Genomic DNA, 15,258 nt, shown 5'->3' with positions numbered 1-15,258 from the left:
GGTGTGTTAATAGGAACTGGGGAACTGACAATAGGACTGAAGACTTTGTTAGTTGTTAAGTTTTATAATGATCTCAACTGTTTGGATTAGTATAAATGTTAACCATGCATCCCCAGTGTAATGTACATTTATTTATTAGTTTATTGTAACATTGTGGTAATATATAATTACTTCCTAAAACATACACCGAAAAGTGAAATAAAAATGATAAGAGGGTTAATATAAGTTCTAATGTTTTCTTTCCTTATTGCGGTGGCATCTTGTTCACCCCCTAGGATATACTAACTCAGGAGACTGTTGCTTTAAAATGCAGCTTTTCACATGTACAAACCCACAATAGTACAAACTATTAATACTAATTAATAGTATTAATCTTATCATTAAAGGTCATCCTTGCTAGAGGAGAGAGATTGTTAGCATTATCATAATGCCTCTTAGACTCCAGTTTTATTCAGTTTCCTTTCATTCACTGCATAAGAATAAACCTGACTCAGAGTGTGCTTCTCTTTGTGTTGCGCCCTCTCTAGGATGAGGATGGCACGGAGGAAGACAGCAGCCGTGTTGAGCCCGTGGGGCACGCCGACACTGGTGTGGAGAACGTACCCAACTTTTCTCTGGAGTAAGTTACTGACAGTTTCAACTAACTCTGTAATATCCATGTAGCTTCACTGATAGCAGCAAGTATTCCGAAAGCATATGGCATGCATTACGTTTGTGCTTAGTTAAAACATGCCTTGCATTGGTTTGTTTTCCAAAGAGCATCTTTCATCAATTGAGTTAATGATCTAATGTAAGAACTATAGCATGGAAATTCACATGTACCTGCTCTGAGTTTCATGCCTTGGCAAATACTATTAAATTATAATATAAAATAGTATTTGATTGAAAAAAGTCTGTTATGTTCACAGCCCTGTAACTGTTTTCAGATTGCTTTTGTATGTCAGTATTTTGGTCATTTGTTTGTTCTTCAACTTTGCTAAATTAGAAAAGAAATTGTGGACATAATTTACTTGAAAAACTAGTTGAATCATGTAAGCATTACTCATTTTAGTGTATATTTTTTCGATTTGAAGAAATAGAATCTCTCAAGATATTTGATAAAAAATTACAGGTTAGGGATCTTGAACATGATTTAAAGTGTGAAAGGTCAAAGAAAAACTTCCATATATTGTCACAACTTTACAACTATCTTAAATAATGGCAGGTTTGAATGGAAGATGTTCTCAAGACTTCTTCTAAGTTACCTTAGAGCAGGGAGGGCAGTCATTCTAAATTTTTTCTTTGATTTTGGGTAAAAGTTGGGGTCCAGATATTAATAAATAAACTCTTAATTTTGTCTTTTCTTGGTCTTCCAAGGAAGGGCTATAAGAACTTTCTCAGTGAGATTAAACAGGCTTTGAATCAGATTATGTTTGGATATTCAGCAACCAGCATTCTCTAAGTATTTACACACTTAAGAAACACTTGCACTGTCATAGTTCTTTTGAGAAAGAATATAAAATAAAATAAATGTATTAAAATTACCATACTAGTTGGCAAACCATCTTAGTTGACAAACCAGTCATTAAATACATGTTCAAATGGTATTAACAGTATCTCAAATAGGATTTTAGGAAACTCTATGAAAATAGAAACAAATTAAATATCCATTTAAATAGTATTACTTTAGTAAATATGTTGGCAATATGACAAAATTTCACTTTTGTCCTAATTAGTGTATGTGATTGAATCTATACACATAGAAATACAGTTGTAGCATTGGCATTTTCCATTGCATAAAAACTATATTGTGATCTTGGTCAAGTCCATTGGTAATCACTTACGGTTGTCCAGATTGCTTAAAACTAGATATTGAAATAGTATTGAAATAGTATTTGAAATAGTATTTCCAAATATTGATGTTTAGATCAGGACTGCTTAGGTTTCTGTGGAGTACTCACACCCACAGAAATACCTACAAAGAAAGTGGAATCTCATTGAAATGGCGTAGAACATTTACATTCTCCAGATTATACCAATTGCATTAAACTCGGGCTCTTGATATTAATATTAAAGTACTGTAGTTATGTGGTAGAAGTAACTTCATGTTACTTCATATAAATAGCTTAAAGACTTTAGAGTTCAATTACAAACACCCTTGGGACAATCATTTGATTTTTTACGGGTATCCCTTGGGGTTGCATTGCCTGCATATGCAGTGAGCTTACAGCAAGTAGGATGGCGACCTTCTGTGGAGCTCTGAGTTGGGAAGTAAGGGTGGCTGTATCCCATCTGGATTGCCACCTCCCGGGGGGCAAAGCTTTGACCTTATTGGACTTTCGCAGGAGGGGATCAATGATGTGACATGTGTAAGAGCACTTTGTAAATTATAAAGTGCTGTGCAGCTGAAGCATCTTTATCCCATTAATCTTCGTAGTCCTTGAATAGATATTAGGATGGGAAACTTCCAATGGAAGTCTAGAGATTTGATCACGAAATGTATACTTGGACCACACAGAAGAGTGTGGTCCGAGAGCACCGGTGCTGTGTCATTTTTAATGTAGTTATCTCTGATGATTGCTCCCCCCTCCCCACCCCATGCCATCAGACTAGTGTGCAGGTATGTAGAGTTGAATGTGCCCTCATCACCATGCTTCTGTTCCAGAACATGTATGTATATGCGTGTGTGCCTGGTGGGATTTTTCGTTTTGTCCTCCTCTGTCGTTTATTGTGTGTCTGTGTCGTTGCGGTTTTGTGTTTGGTTTGGTTTCAGTTTCGGTTTGTGATGGTCCATGTTCATGCTCCCTCATTCATCATATTGTCTCACAGTGATATGGTAAAGCTCGTACAAGTCCCCAACGATGGAGGGCCTCTGGGAATCCATGTAGTGCCTTTCAGTGCTCGAGGCGGCAGGTAACGTATCTTGCAGGTTTTTAATTGAATCATAATGTGGAGTGTTTTATCTTCATTTATGCTCAGATATAGAGTGGTGTTGACTTAGCATATGCTTAATAGAAGGCTTTTCATTTGGGGGCCACTGCATTATAATCACAGAAAGCACTTAGGCTGATGAAGAAATCGGGCATTTAAATTATCCTAATAATTTTATCGTTCATCACATCCATGCAAATTGATGATAGCCTTTAGAGCCAGAACTCCAGCTGAATGTGCAAAGGTAAGGGAGAGCTTAAAGCAATTTTCTGGAAAAAATGCACCCAATAAAAATTATCTAGATAACATAGAAAATGATTCATTTAAAATTTGCTTTTATGTTTATTTAGTTCTTAAATTTTATATGATTTTTATGATTATGTTTGAAACTTTTTTAAGTTAGACAAACTATAGATTTATTTTCTACTGTGTGACTTGTGTCTCCTCTTCAATCTGCCCACTCAAATATCAAAATTTTGTACTATTTGTTAGTGTGACTTAATTACTTCATAGAACATATATCCTTAAAAACGTCAAATGTTACAGGAGTTTCTTTTATCCTGCTGCTTTCTTTTTGTGAAAGAATTAGTGTATGTTTGCTTTTATATGTATTCAAATACTATGAACTGAATTTGCAACTAATCAAATGTTTGATGAGCCTCCATCATCCACAAGTGAAATGCTGTCTCCTTCCCCATGGAGGGGGGGGCAGGCATTAGCCTTTGAAGTTTACTTCCATCCTCTCTTATTTACCCATCTGATTATTACCCAATGAAACATATTTATGAACTATTTGGCTTCTTAGTTTGAACTTCTTTCTTTTATTGTTATCATTTTATCTATTTTTTAACTTCTTTTACACTAGGAGAAGAAAAGGGGGAGCTGGGAAGTCACCTTAGGCCAGTGACCAAGAACAGGAACATAGTTTCAACCCTTAGCAAGGAATTCCAAGTGTCCAGTATATTGTGAGAGGTGGAGGAAACATCAGTTACAAGCATGTGATTGAGTTATCTACTTAATTGTTCAAAATAAGTATTTGAACAATTGTACTGCCTTCCTGGTATATGTTCCTGACAGTATCGAGTCCAGATTTCATGTCTTCCGTAAAGCACACGCTTTATGGAAGGTCTGGAAGCTGACACTGTGATTTACGTAGAACTCTGCTGGAGTACGAGGCTTGAATGTGAGCGTTATATCTAACAAGATGTGAAATTCACCTTGAATTGGGGATGGGTGGGTGTTACATTCACAGAGTTATGACTGCTTTCACTTTCTTCTTTTTTTTTTACAACTCTGGAGAAACATTGAAATGTCTTCAAAGGACTTTCAGTTAAATAAGCTTTGTTTCTTTCAAAATGGCCCTTGCCTTTATCTCCTTTAAAAATTATAATTTTAAGTGATCTCAGAAGTTAAACCCTTTTTCCATTTATTTCATGAGTAGAAAAGTATGAGAAGAGGGTAAAATGCATGGATGATAGCCTCCCAATATTAGTGTGCCTTTAACTGCTTGTGGAATATAACTCATCACAAATGAGATTTAATTGTGTATGTACCAGCTTTAAACCAGTATTTCAATTACAAACGTGTTATTTTCTGTCATTTATTACACATTTCCTACCTCAGTGTGAAAGGATATGAGGATAAAATAGGTTAAAAAGCCTAAAGCAAAAGAAGTATAAGATAGAAAAAGAAATCTACTGCAGATTAATTCAGTGGAAGGCATTTCACAAAATCGACCACAGTTACTGGTTACCATGGCGTTTCGTTTCGATATACAGAACACATTCAAGGAGACAAGGATCCCTTTACAGAACTAGAAGGTGTTTTATAGCTGAGTCATTTTTAGTCCCTGTTGATGTGGCAGCTTAATGAAGAATATCCTGTACAGCTTCCTTATACAAGGGACAAAGGGATTAAGAAAATGAGATTCTTTATAAATCCTTTTTTGGCATTGCTAGTTTTCATATTGGGAAACAGAATTCTTTCCCCCCAACACCTGTGATGCATCTTTGAGCTTCCTCATCACCTTGACAGTCATGGTTCTTCAGAGTGAGGCTGACAATGCGAAGAAGAGCAGGAGGACTGCTGAAGAATCATAGACGCCAGTCTTCAGGAGCCAGAGGCACCTGTCTCACTTGTTCTCAGAAATGCTGACACGTGGTTTCTTCTCAGCCAGTCAGAAACCTCCCCAAGCATTTACCGTGTGATGGTTCCTGTGTTAGGTGCTGGGAAACAAGGATGAACAGGACACAGTCTCTCTCCAGGGGTTTGCAGTCGAGGTGGAGTGATAGCCAAGAACTCACACTATTATAAATATGCGATAAATGCCGACATCCCTGTATCATAGGTGTTCTGTGAGCTGATGGAGGAGGGATTGTCTGAATTAGGTAACTGAAGTTGGCTTGTTGTAGAAGATGATTTTAATTGTGATGACAGCTTATAAAGGGAGCTACATCAGCTCAGTGGTGGCTGCAAGGGCAAATTAAGCAAGGCAGTATAGCAGAAAGGAAGAAATTAATCAGGACTCGTGAAGAAATTGTACATATTATCCAGTGGGAATACAAGAATACATATTCATGGGATGTAAGTTGAAATTTCCAAGAATAACTTTCTTTGTACAAAATTCCAGTCATACTTGGGCCCTCTCAGTTTGGGAGATGTAACTAATTGAATAACACTTACTGAATACTTATTTCCTAAAAGTGACACATGCATGTCAGTATTGCTTTCTGGTTTCAATTTCTAAGTCAGAAAGTCTCAAGGAACAGTGCAGAATGGGAATTAAACATCGTAAAGAGAAGAGACTCAATGCTGAACATCTCGAGTATCAAATATAATTCAGGAAAATTGGAAGAGTGTGAAGTCAACGTTAGAGAAATTTTTCAAGCTACTTAGGTATTACGGCCTGAGGTATAATGAAGTTTTTTGTATAAAAATCCTGCTGGACCAATTTAAAAAGGCTATTTTCTAGAGTAGGTTGAATGTTGTTCCCCGATTGGGGACATTAGTGACCGTTGGCTTGTGGCTGCCGTTCCCCCAGCCACGGTCTTGGATGGTAGAAACGGAGACAGAATAAATGCATGGGAGAGACTGTGCTGTCTCCCACCTCCCCCCTTTTTATTTAAGATTTTTTTTTGATATGGACCATTTTTAAAGTCTCTATTAAATATGTTACAATATTGCTTCTGGCTTTTTTCTTTTCTTTTTTTCTTTTTTAGTTTTTGGCTGAGAGGCATGTGGGATCTTAGCTCCCCGACCAGGGATTGAACCCACACCCCGTGCATTGGAAGGCGAAGTCTTAACCACTGGACTGCTAGGGAAGTCCCCGCGCTGTCTCCCCTTGATGCTCTGTTTTTCTCTAGTCATCATCTTGTATTTTATTCAAAAATACAAAGTTAACTGATCCCCACCCCGAACTCTTTATTCACAGTTTTGTTACCTTGAAATTGATTTTCACTTCACACATGTAATTTCATTTCCTCCTGATTTAAATGTCAAACATAACCTCCTTATTTAAATCACAAGTGCTACTGTTTTCAGGAAAGCTATGCCAAGTAATTGTCATTTCCTTTGGCAGAAAAACCATGTTTCATGTTATTTTTTTTATATTTCTAGGACCTAGCCCAACGGTATTGCTCAGTGAAGCTTACTGTGATGACCCCTATTAGCACTGCCTTGCTGTATTAGAAACAAAACAATAAGAATGTATCCTGCCTTGATGTTAATGAGTTTTCCTGAGCCTTTCTAATTACTTAGGAATACGATTATGTTATAATGTTAAGTATTTAGAAAGCAGAATATAAAAGTATATTCTGAAATAGGGGCTGGGCTTGTGAAATAAGGTTTTGTATTTAGTTTTAAGGGCCTTAAGGTCTAATTGAGAAATATGTATATAAAAAGATCTATACTATGTGTCTAAAGAACTCAGTGCACATGTGCCATAGGGTTTAGAGGAAATAGGGCTATTGACTATTGGATGTTATGAAGCAGTAGAACTTGATCTGTTCTTTAAAGGAAATATAGGACTTATGCTAGTGATGTTCCGGAAAGATAGTCTTTCTAGGAAGAGAACATATGAAGGGAAGATGCTCCATACAAATTTGTGTGATTTGCTGAGAAATAATGAGTCAATGATTTGAAATTGAGTGTATTGGAAGATAACACTGGAGAGATGGTTAGAAAGCACTTTATGAATGGCCTCTGAGACTTCAGTCAGTAAATAATAGAGAAATTGTTGAAGGTTCTCGAGAAATATCATTGTATTATTTTAAAAAATAACTATTATTCCTCTACTTGGACTCCCAGTCTAACTTATAGTGAATATTCTTAATCTTTTCCCCTCTGGAAACACGAATGGCTAAAGCATATTATTCTTAATAAAGTGCAGCCTGCTTCTCCGTGCCTTTTCTGTAATGGGCCTTTTCCCATTTATATACATTCTTTATTCTTAGCCCCGTGGCCCTTGGAATTTTCTTTCACTGTGCTTTTTCTTATGCAAATAGTAATTGTATGTTTGTTTATTTTATTAAGCAAGTGTTTTGTTGTTGTTGTTGTTGTCTGTTTGTTTTTAAAGATCTGGTATCTCCTAGGCACCACTCTTGGTTCTAGGCAAACTCTCTGTAAAGGGTCAGATAGTTAATATTTTGGGCACTGTGGGCCACCGAGTTTCTGCTGCAAGTATTCAATTCTGTCATTGTAGCGTGAAAGCAGCCATAGACATGGATAACCCAACAAGCCTGGCTGTATTCCAAAAAAGCTTCATTTGCAAAAACACGTGGCAGGTCACATTGTGGCTCATGGCCTGTAATTTGCCAGCCCTGCTCTAGAGAAGCAGACAAATAAAAAATGCCTGCCATCATGGAGTTTACATTCTATTATTTTTCATATCTAAAATTCCTTCTTCTCTGTTTCCTATTCATATTGTTTTGGGGGCTAGAGTCCAGAATTTTATTTACACCTACTTGGTTGATGAGAAAACCTCTTTATTGTAACCATATATTATTTCCCATCATTCCACCCTACTTATTCTAACAAATTCCCAGGAGGAGGGGAAATAGAAAAAAATCAACCGCATTTAACATCCTCCAATGAGTAATAGGCACTCACAGATTTCTTCTTCCCAATATCTGATTGTCAACCATGAGACCTAAGGAAAAATCTAAAGTCTTTAATTAGGAAAACAGTCCTTGGTAAGAAGGAGTGTGTGTGTGTGGGTCTGCATGTTTTAAGCTTTCTGCTGCTGCTTCATGCTGCCAAATGCCTTACTTATTAATTGCTCTCAACTTTCTTTTTACAGATGTGCCATCGTTTGATTTGTCTGATTAATTTTGATTTGTATCCCAAATGATTTTTTTCAGCCATTTATCTTCAGTTTGATAAGAGTATCAGGTGAAGGGTCAATACCAAACCTTTCGATTGCCATATTGTTTCTTTTCATGACTTTTTTCCTGGACTTATTTTCTTACTTATATTACTATCCATAAATTCTGCCACGTAAAGCTAAAAAAAGTCACATCCCTAAAAGAATATTTTAAATGTTTAGGTTTTGGAGTTGAAATAAAAGTGACCCTGTTGGAAAATATATATTCCTATGATCAGATTAATATAGAAAAGGAGTGAAATATAAATGTTTGTTTTCTGTATTGTAGATGCACATATTGAATAATTTTCCTCTCAAAAACTGAAGTGTTTATAAAGTTTTTAACTATTCTGTATACAAGAGTAGTTAGCAAACATCTTTGGAAAGTCTTAAGAAAAAGCATACTCCTCTACCTAATTATTCAGTGAAAATCTGTGAACTTGGCTACTCTGATTAATATTTACATGGGTTATAAATAATGTTAGTTATAACTCATAGCTCATCTAACCTTTATTTTATTATCTTTTGCTCTATAACATCAAAAACAGACAGTTCATCTTTTTCCAGAATTTCCAGTTAGCTGTGCTGTCTTCCCTCTTTGTGGCAGTCAGTGACAGCCTGGACTACATGCTGAGTCTTCATGTTATTGGCAGAGGGGTTGTTAGGAATCACCCATGTTTTGAGGCCAGAGATGCCTGGGACAGAATCTGGCTCTGTCTTTTTAGGAAGTGTGGTCTGGGCAAGTTAGCTTCACTTAGCCTCAGTCTTCACATCTGAGGGCTGGGACACTCCTCTGACTTTGTCTGGTTAAAATATGAAAATACATGTACTTATAAAATACATGTAAAATACCTTTAGTGAGGTACTTGGCAGTGGCAGCTAAGAAGAATGATATTTCACCTTCCACGTATGTTCCTGTGATGTGCTGTTAAAATTTCCTCCAAATACTGGGAGTTCTGGTTGTCTAGGCAAGTGCTGATGAGTCTTTGTAACAGTGGAAAATGATCTCTTCTATCATGAATGTGAGATGAGAATTTACTCTTATATCATAAATTTGAGAATCCCAGTACATACTTATTTAGTTAGTTGGGTGTATTTGTTAATAAAGAATTACAGCCAATTTAAATTTCATGGAAACAACTCAGGTGTTAAGAGATTTATCCAAGGCTTGTATACTGTATTTCAGTTCACTGTAGAGTTTTAAAGTTGACTGTTCATTTTTAAAAGAATAAAAATGCACTTGAACTCTGTGTACTTGATTTTCATTTAAGTATTTTCCAAGAAACACAATTTAACTTTACTGAATCTGTAGCCTTTCGTCTGTAAGTCTTAGGATGTGCATTCTCAGTTGCAGACTTGCTTTGTTCTAATAAAGGGACACGCTAAATGCATTTGTTTTAGAGAGGAAAGTCGTATTTTACATTTAGATAAATCTTGCTTCTTTAAATGTAGTGGTACGATGCCTATCATTTCTGCCCTAATCTAAAGGAATTCTCTACTTTTACTTTACCATTTTTGGGTCTACTTTATCTCATCCACTAAAGATTAAAAAAAAAAATCAAGATGTTATATTAAGTTGGCATTCTGGCTGTGGTTCTGAGGGATAGAATATAGGTCATTGCCAGCCCGCTGTTTAGTACTCAGTGAGGTGAGAGGGTCTTGCTGATGCGAGCCCATTCTGCTCATGCCTTCTCTGCCTTCACTGTATTTGTGGTGTTTATTCTATGTCAGATTTTATTAAGATGAATTATGATCATTTCCATACAGCTGGGTGGCAGTTGTGGGAGTTTACATTATCAAAGCAAAACTCAGACTTGCTCAGCCAATTTAGATGTCAATAAAACATTTGTTACTTATTTTCAGTTTTATCATTGGCTGTAATTTATACTTAGAATTGAAAATGTTAACATGTGTGACTGAGTTTGTTTTAATTAAGTGTATAATTAGGCTAATGAACCTTGTAAAAATGTAGTGGTGCAATCCTTAATATAATCTAAGCAGTTAAATTTCTAATTATGCATCCAAAATCATGTACAGAGATGCCGCCTTTCAATGGCTTGCTCTCTGGGGCTATATTCTTCTTCTTCGCCCTCTTTGGGGGTTAAGAAGCATTGTACAAAAGCCATGATGAAAGACTTCCAAGAAACGTCTGTATTTACCTATTTTTTCTTTTAGGAAAATTATTCAGAAGTGGGATTTGTTCATGGTGGGCATAGTATTTTTTTCCCTAAATTTTTGAAAAGGTAGAGGGACCAGGGAAGAGGAGTAGCTTTGGGGATGTTTCCGATTTACCAGAAGAAATCCACTCGTTCAGAAAGCATCTTGCCAAGTCGGGTTCACATGAGATTCATGCAGGAGGTGAAGAGGTCTGTCCCCTGTACCCCTGAGCCCTGTAGCCGTGGCTTCACAGAGCCGCCCTCCCTGCGATGTTAATAATACACCTGCGCGTCCTCCTGTGCCAGCCAGCACAGCCAGGCTGGTGTTTCTGCCCCTGGACTGTTCCCCACAAGCAGAGCGTCCACCCCTCCCCCACCTCCTCTGCTCCTGCTCCCCTCTCTTCTGTTTTTGCAAAGTGGCTTCTTCGTCTGATGGAAAGCGGTTGCCCTAGTAAGGAATTCTGGTACTAACTGCCAAGAAGAAAATCCATTGTCCACTCCAGTAGAGCGACATGCCAAAATGCTCTGACCTTTATAACCTTCAATTATTTTCTCTAATAAGAGTGTTATGGGAACCACAACACCACTGGTACTCAATTCTTTATTCCTTTAGAAGGAATTCTAGTTGCTGGTTGAATTTGCAAAATAGATCCCTAAAATGTGTTTCTAATTGTGCCATCCGAGTCGCCTTTCCCGGGGCGGTGGCGGGTGTGGAGACGTAACTGCTGGCACACACACGTTTTTCAGGAAGATGAAAGTCTCTGTTATTACTTCCCGTTGATTTCCCTTCAGAGGACCCTCTTCATTCGCAGTCTGGCTGTTATGTTATCAGTTCAGTTTTCCTGTAAAGTTTTTCTGATAGTTCATCCCCATTCCTTTTGTAATCACTTTCACCTAGTGAAGCAAATGAGATAATTTTGCAGATTGTACCATTTCCCTTTTAAATTAATCCATTCTTTTGGAGAGGGTGATTCTAATAGTGTGGTCAAGTACTTAGGAATCAGCAGGCTACTAAGTTCTCCTTAATTCAGTCTGTTCCGTTGACTCCCTGATCACTTGCTGTGTCAGTCAGGGTGAAATTCTTCCCCTTCTGCTCCTCTACCCGTCCCCCCCAGCCCACCCCCATCAGCTCCCGAGCCTCTAGTGCTGAGAAAGAGGATTCTGAGGTTTTTGCAGCTACTTTTACAACATTGGATTCTAAAACCTCATTTAATAAATGTCTGCAATATTTCATGTAAATGCGATAGCGTATTTGTTTATAATTTGTAACATTTTTACTGTATGTTAGGATTACTCATGCATTTGGCCATATATGAGGGCTTGTATAGAAAGACAAGTCATTCAGTGAATGAAGCATGTCAGGCCTTTTTACTGTGGATTATTATTGTAGAATGATTCCCATGGGGAAAAAAAGTAGATTTAAGAAAAGGAAAATGATTACCTAGATGAATATAAATCTATAGACCTATTCATCTGAAAAATATTAATGCCACTTGTAGAATTAAATTACAGATTTCCAAGTTATATTATTTAAATTGTCATAGATACTGAAAGGTTCTATTGGAGATAAATTTATAAATTTGAACAAATGACTGGTACTAGTTACCTGCTAAGTAATTTCCATTAAACATAGTCTCTCTCTCTCTATTTCTCTAAAAATATTCTGTGGACTATTTTGGAATACACAAAACATTTCAGAATACATAAAGGCATAATAATTTTCAGTCACTTTAGATCACAGAAATGTTGTAACCATATTGAGAAATCACTCACGATCTCACCAATTAAAAACTAATTAATTAACTGGAGTGACTCTTGGTAGGGCATATTTTTACTCAGGGGCTGAATACATGAACTTGAAAGAAGCCCTGTTGGTCTGCAGAGGCAGCTTTTAGCAACAGTTGTGGTACCAAGCTGTGGCTCTGTTAAGACTGCCCATGGGTAGCCAAGTCATCTTTGCCTTCCCCTGTGCTCTCACATGGCTGCTTGGATGGCGAAGTGGCCCAATGTCTTCTTCTGGTTCCACTATTACCAACAACTGTGATTTAATTTGATTTCTCTAATTATTTTGTCCCATTCAACAGAGTCATAGGTATATCTTAATGATGGGATGCTTTTGATAGAACACTTTGTTCAGTTGCCCATAGAGACAAGTGAACAGTAGGGAAGCTTGGGGAGATAGATTGTGGGCTTGGTGACATTTTAGCGGTCACTGAATTATTGGTGTGGCACATAAGAGATCACTTCCTGCCAAGTAGGAGCTCAGACAGTTAAGTTGCTCATGCAGCTGTGTCAGTGTACTTTTTCTTATCTTTGAGCTGAGAGAATTTTTATATTTATTTATCAATGGTTCCAATATATGGTGGCAAGTAACTAAAAATGACCTACGTCATATTTTTTTTCATTAGTCACCAAGCTTCTTAGACTCTACACTAGTAGGTGCTAATCCCCAAATAGTAACATGACAAAAGGCAATTTAAATGTTAGCTCCTCTTACTCTTATAGGTAGGTATGCTTAACCATAGTAAAACACCATGCCTCTTTATTATATTTAATAATAAAGATTAGAATGAAGTTAAGCAGTGACTCAGTAAATGTTTATGAAAGAAAGAAGGTTAAACTGCAAAATAACAAGCAAACAAAAAAGGACCTTTGCTTTAATTCAGTTCATTTCAGCTCAGTCCTATATTTGGTATAAGTGACACCGTCATGAAAAAAAGGATCCAAATCTGGATTTTACTTCACTTATTCTATTTTGCAAAAAGCTTATTAGAAATAGGAGACTTGTTTGCTTCAGCTAAACTCAAGCACCCATTCATTCAGTTGTCATTTGTCAAGACCTTACTGCGAGCTGAGTGCTGGAGCATGTATTGCTGAGTCCCACCTTCCAGGAGCTGACAGTGCAACAGTAGAGATAAGGTGTGTGTACAAGTAACAGTAGCAGGGGAACGAGATCAACAACAACAATTACTGCAAAGGTTTAAAAGAAGGACGCTATCTATTGGAGTATCTTTCTACTGGAAAGCATATGCAGGGTACTGCAAATTGTACTCCATTGGAAAATACAGATAGGCGACTGGAAATGATGGTGTCTTCAACTTTTTTTTTTTTTTTTTTTTTTTCCAATTTTTGGCCGCATTGTGTGGCGTGTGGGATCTTAGTCCCCTGACCAGGGGTTGAACCCGAACCTTCTGCACTGGAAGCACAGAGTCTTAACCACTGGACCGCCAGGGAAGTCCCTTAAATGCTAGTTTCTGCATGGGCCTTTTTTTTTTTTTTGTCTCTAAATATTAGGATTATGAAAGAAAATGCAAGCTTGGGACAAGGCAAAAATAAGTTCATAACAATTTTAACATGATCATAATACAGATTATATATGCTAACTGTCAATTAAGTCAGAGCATCAGAACTAGGTGGAGATTCCTATTTCGTGTCAAGCTGTGTTCATATATAGTGTTTGTTATTTGTCCCAGGGTATAAAGAATGTCCATCCTGTCCGTCAAGGAGTTAGTGCTCTAGACCAAGTACATTTGTAATAATTTTTTTTTTTTCTCCATCTTGGTCTCTAAAAGTTCATTTGGGCTTTTCTTTTGACTTGAAATTTGAGTACACATGGAGGGGTGAATGGTGACTGGCATTATTGGAACCTCTCGCTGGCTTTCTATTTTCTTCTGATGGGAATAATGGCAACAACTTACTTACTTTGGGGAGACCTAAGAAGTTTTGAAATTCAGAACATGAGGCATTACCAAATTCAGATGCCAAGAATGGAAACTCTTCTATTTTTGGAATCTTCCCAATTTTCCGTCTCATGTACAGGTTAGCCTCTCCTTGTTACCTTTCCTTTCATGGAAAGGTGGGGCTGCCATTAGCACTGTACCAGCTAGCTTAAAACAGAAAACTGCCAGAGCTGCTCGCAGCCCGTGCTCATCCATGCTGCCCACTGCCACGGCCAGGAGCCATCAGGCCAGCTCTGCCGGGAGCATTTTTAAGCATAGAGAGAAGTGTACGATTTATTTCAGAAGCATAACACTGACACACCAGAAACAATTGCTCATATTTATTGAAAGGATCCCTTTCTACACACCATTTATACTGTTGTGATTTCTGTGTTGGTGTTATTTTTAAATGTCTGAATAGCAATTTAATGCACCCCTTTATTAGGCAGTCTTTGTAAGTATAATCCCGCCATGAAAGCAGTAGGGCATTGTGCACGGTGGAAATATTACATGTGTAATGATTTGCATTCTTAATGTTCCAGAACCCTGGGGTTATTAGTAAAACGATTGGAGAAAGGTGGTAAAGCTGAACAAGAAAACCTTTTTCATGAGAATGATTGCATTGTCAGGATTAATGATGGCGACCTTCGAAATAGAAGATTTGAACAGTAAGTGTGTGCTGCCTCATTGCTGCTCTTTTCCTGCATCAGGCGTGACAGAGTGCGGGCGATTGGGGTACCTCAGACCATATGTCTGTGGTCTCTGCCTTCATGCTGGAGAGGAATATTTTCTGCCATTATCTAGCTTTTAAAAATTTCATCAAACTCCAGGTAATCGCTGTCATTAGACTATGTTTCTAAATGCCCTCTGACTGACGCAGCACTTCTTAAAATATCATGGGCCCAATTTAGGCTTTACGGCTTGGCCACTTCCTCGCCTTTTGGAAAATTCATCAGGTTGCTAGTTTTTTTTTTTTTTTTTGCGGTACGCGGGCTTCTCACTGCTGTGGCCTCTCCCGTTGCGGAGCACAGGCTCCGGACGTGCAGGCTCAGCGGCCATGGCTCACGGGCCCAGCCGCTCCGCGGCATGTGGGATCTTCCCAGACCGGGGCACG

General features: G+C 37.7%; 1 protein-coding gene across 1 annotated transcript in view; it reads left to right on the top strand.

Annotated features, from left to right (window-relative positions):
• PARD3 (par-3 family cell polarity regulator) overlaps positions 1-15,258 on the top strand; it is a gene marked incomplete at its 5' end in the record, with an annotated part of 523,272 nt that overhangs the window by 230,490 nt on the left and 277,524 nt on the right. Inside the window, 3 exons of the mRNA XM_079699052.1 lie at positions 528-619; positions 2,809-2,892; positions 14,687-14,812. Of these exons, the coding sequence (XP_079555178.1) occupies positions 528-619; positions 2,809-2,892; positions 14,687-14,812 (302 nt within the window). The remainder of the gene's footprint in view (positions 1-527; positions 620-2,808; positions 2,893-14,686; positions 14,813-15,258) is intronic.

Source organism: Hyperoodon ampullatus (assembly GCF_949752795.1).
Source record: "Hyperoodon ampullatus genome assembly, chromosome: 3".
Lineage (NCBI taxonomy): Eukaryota > Metazoa > Chordata > Mammalia > Artiodactyla > Ziphiidae > Hyperoodon > Hyperoodon ampullatus.
Note: the sequence above shows the minus strand (reverse complement) of the source record. Positions and strands in the feature narration are given on the sequence as shown.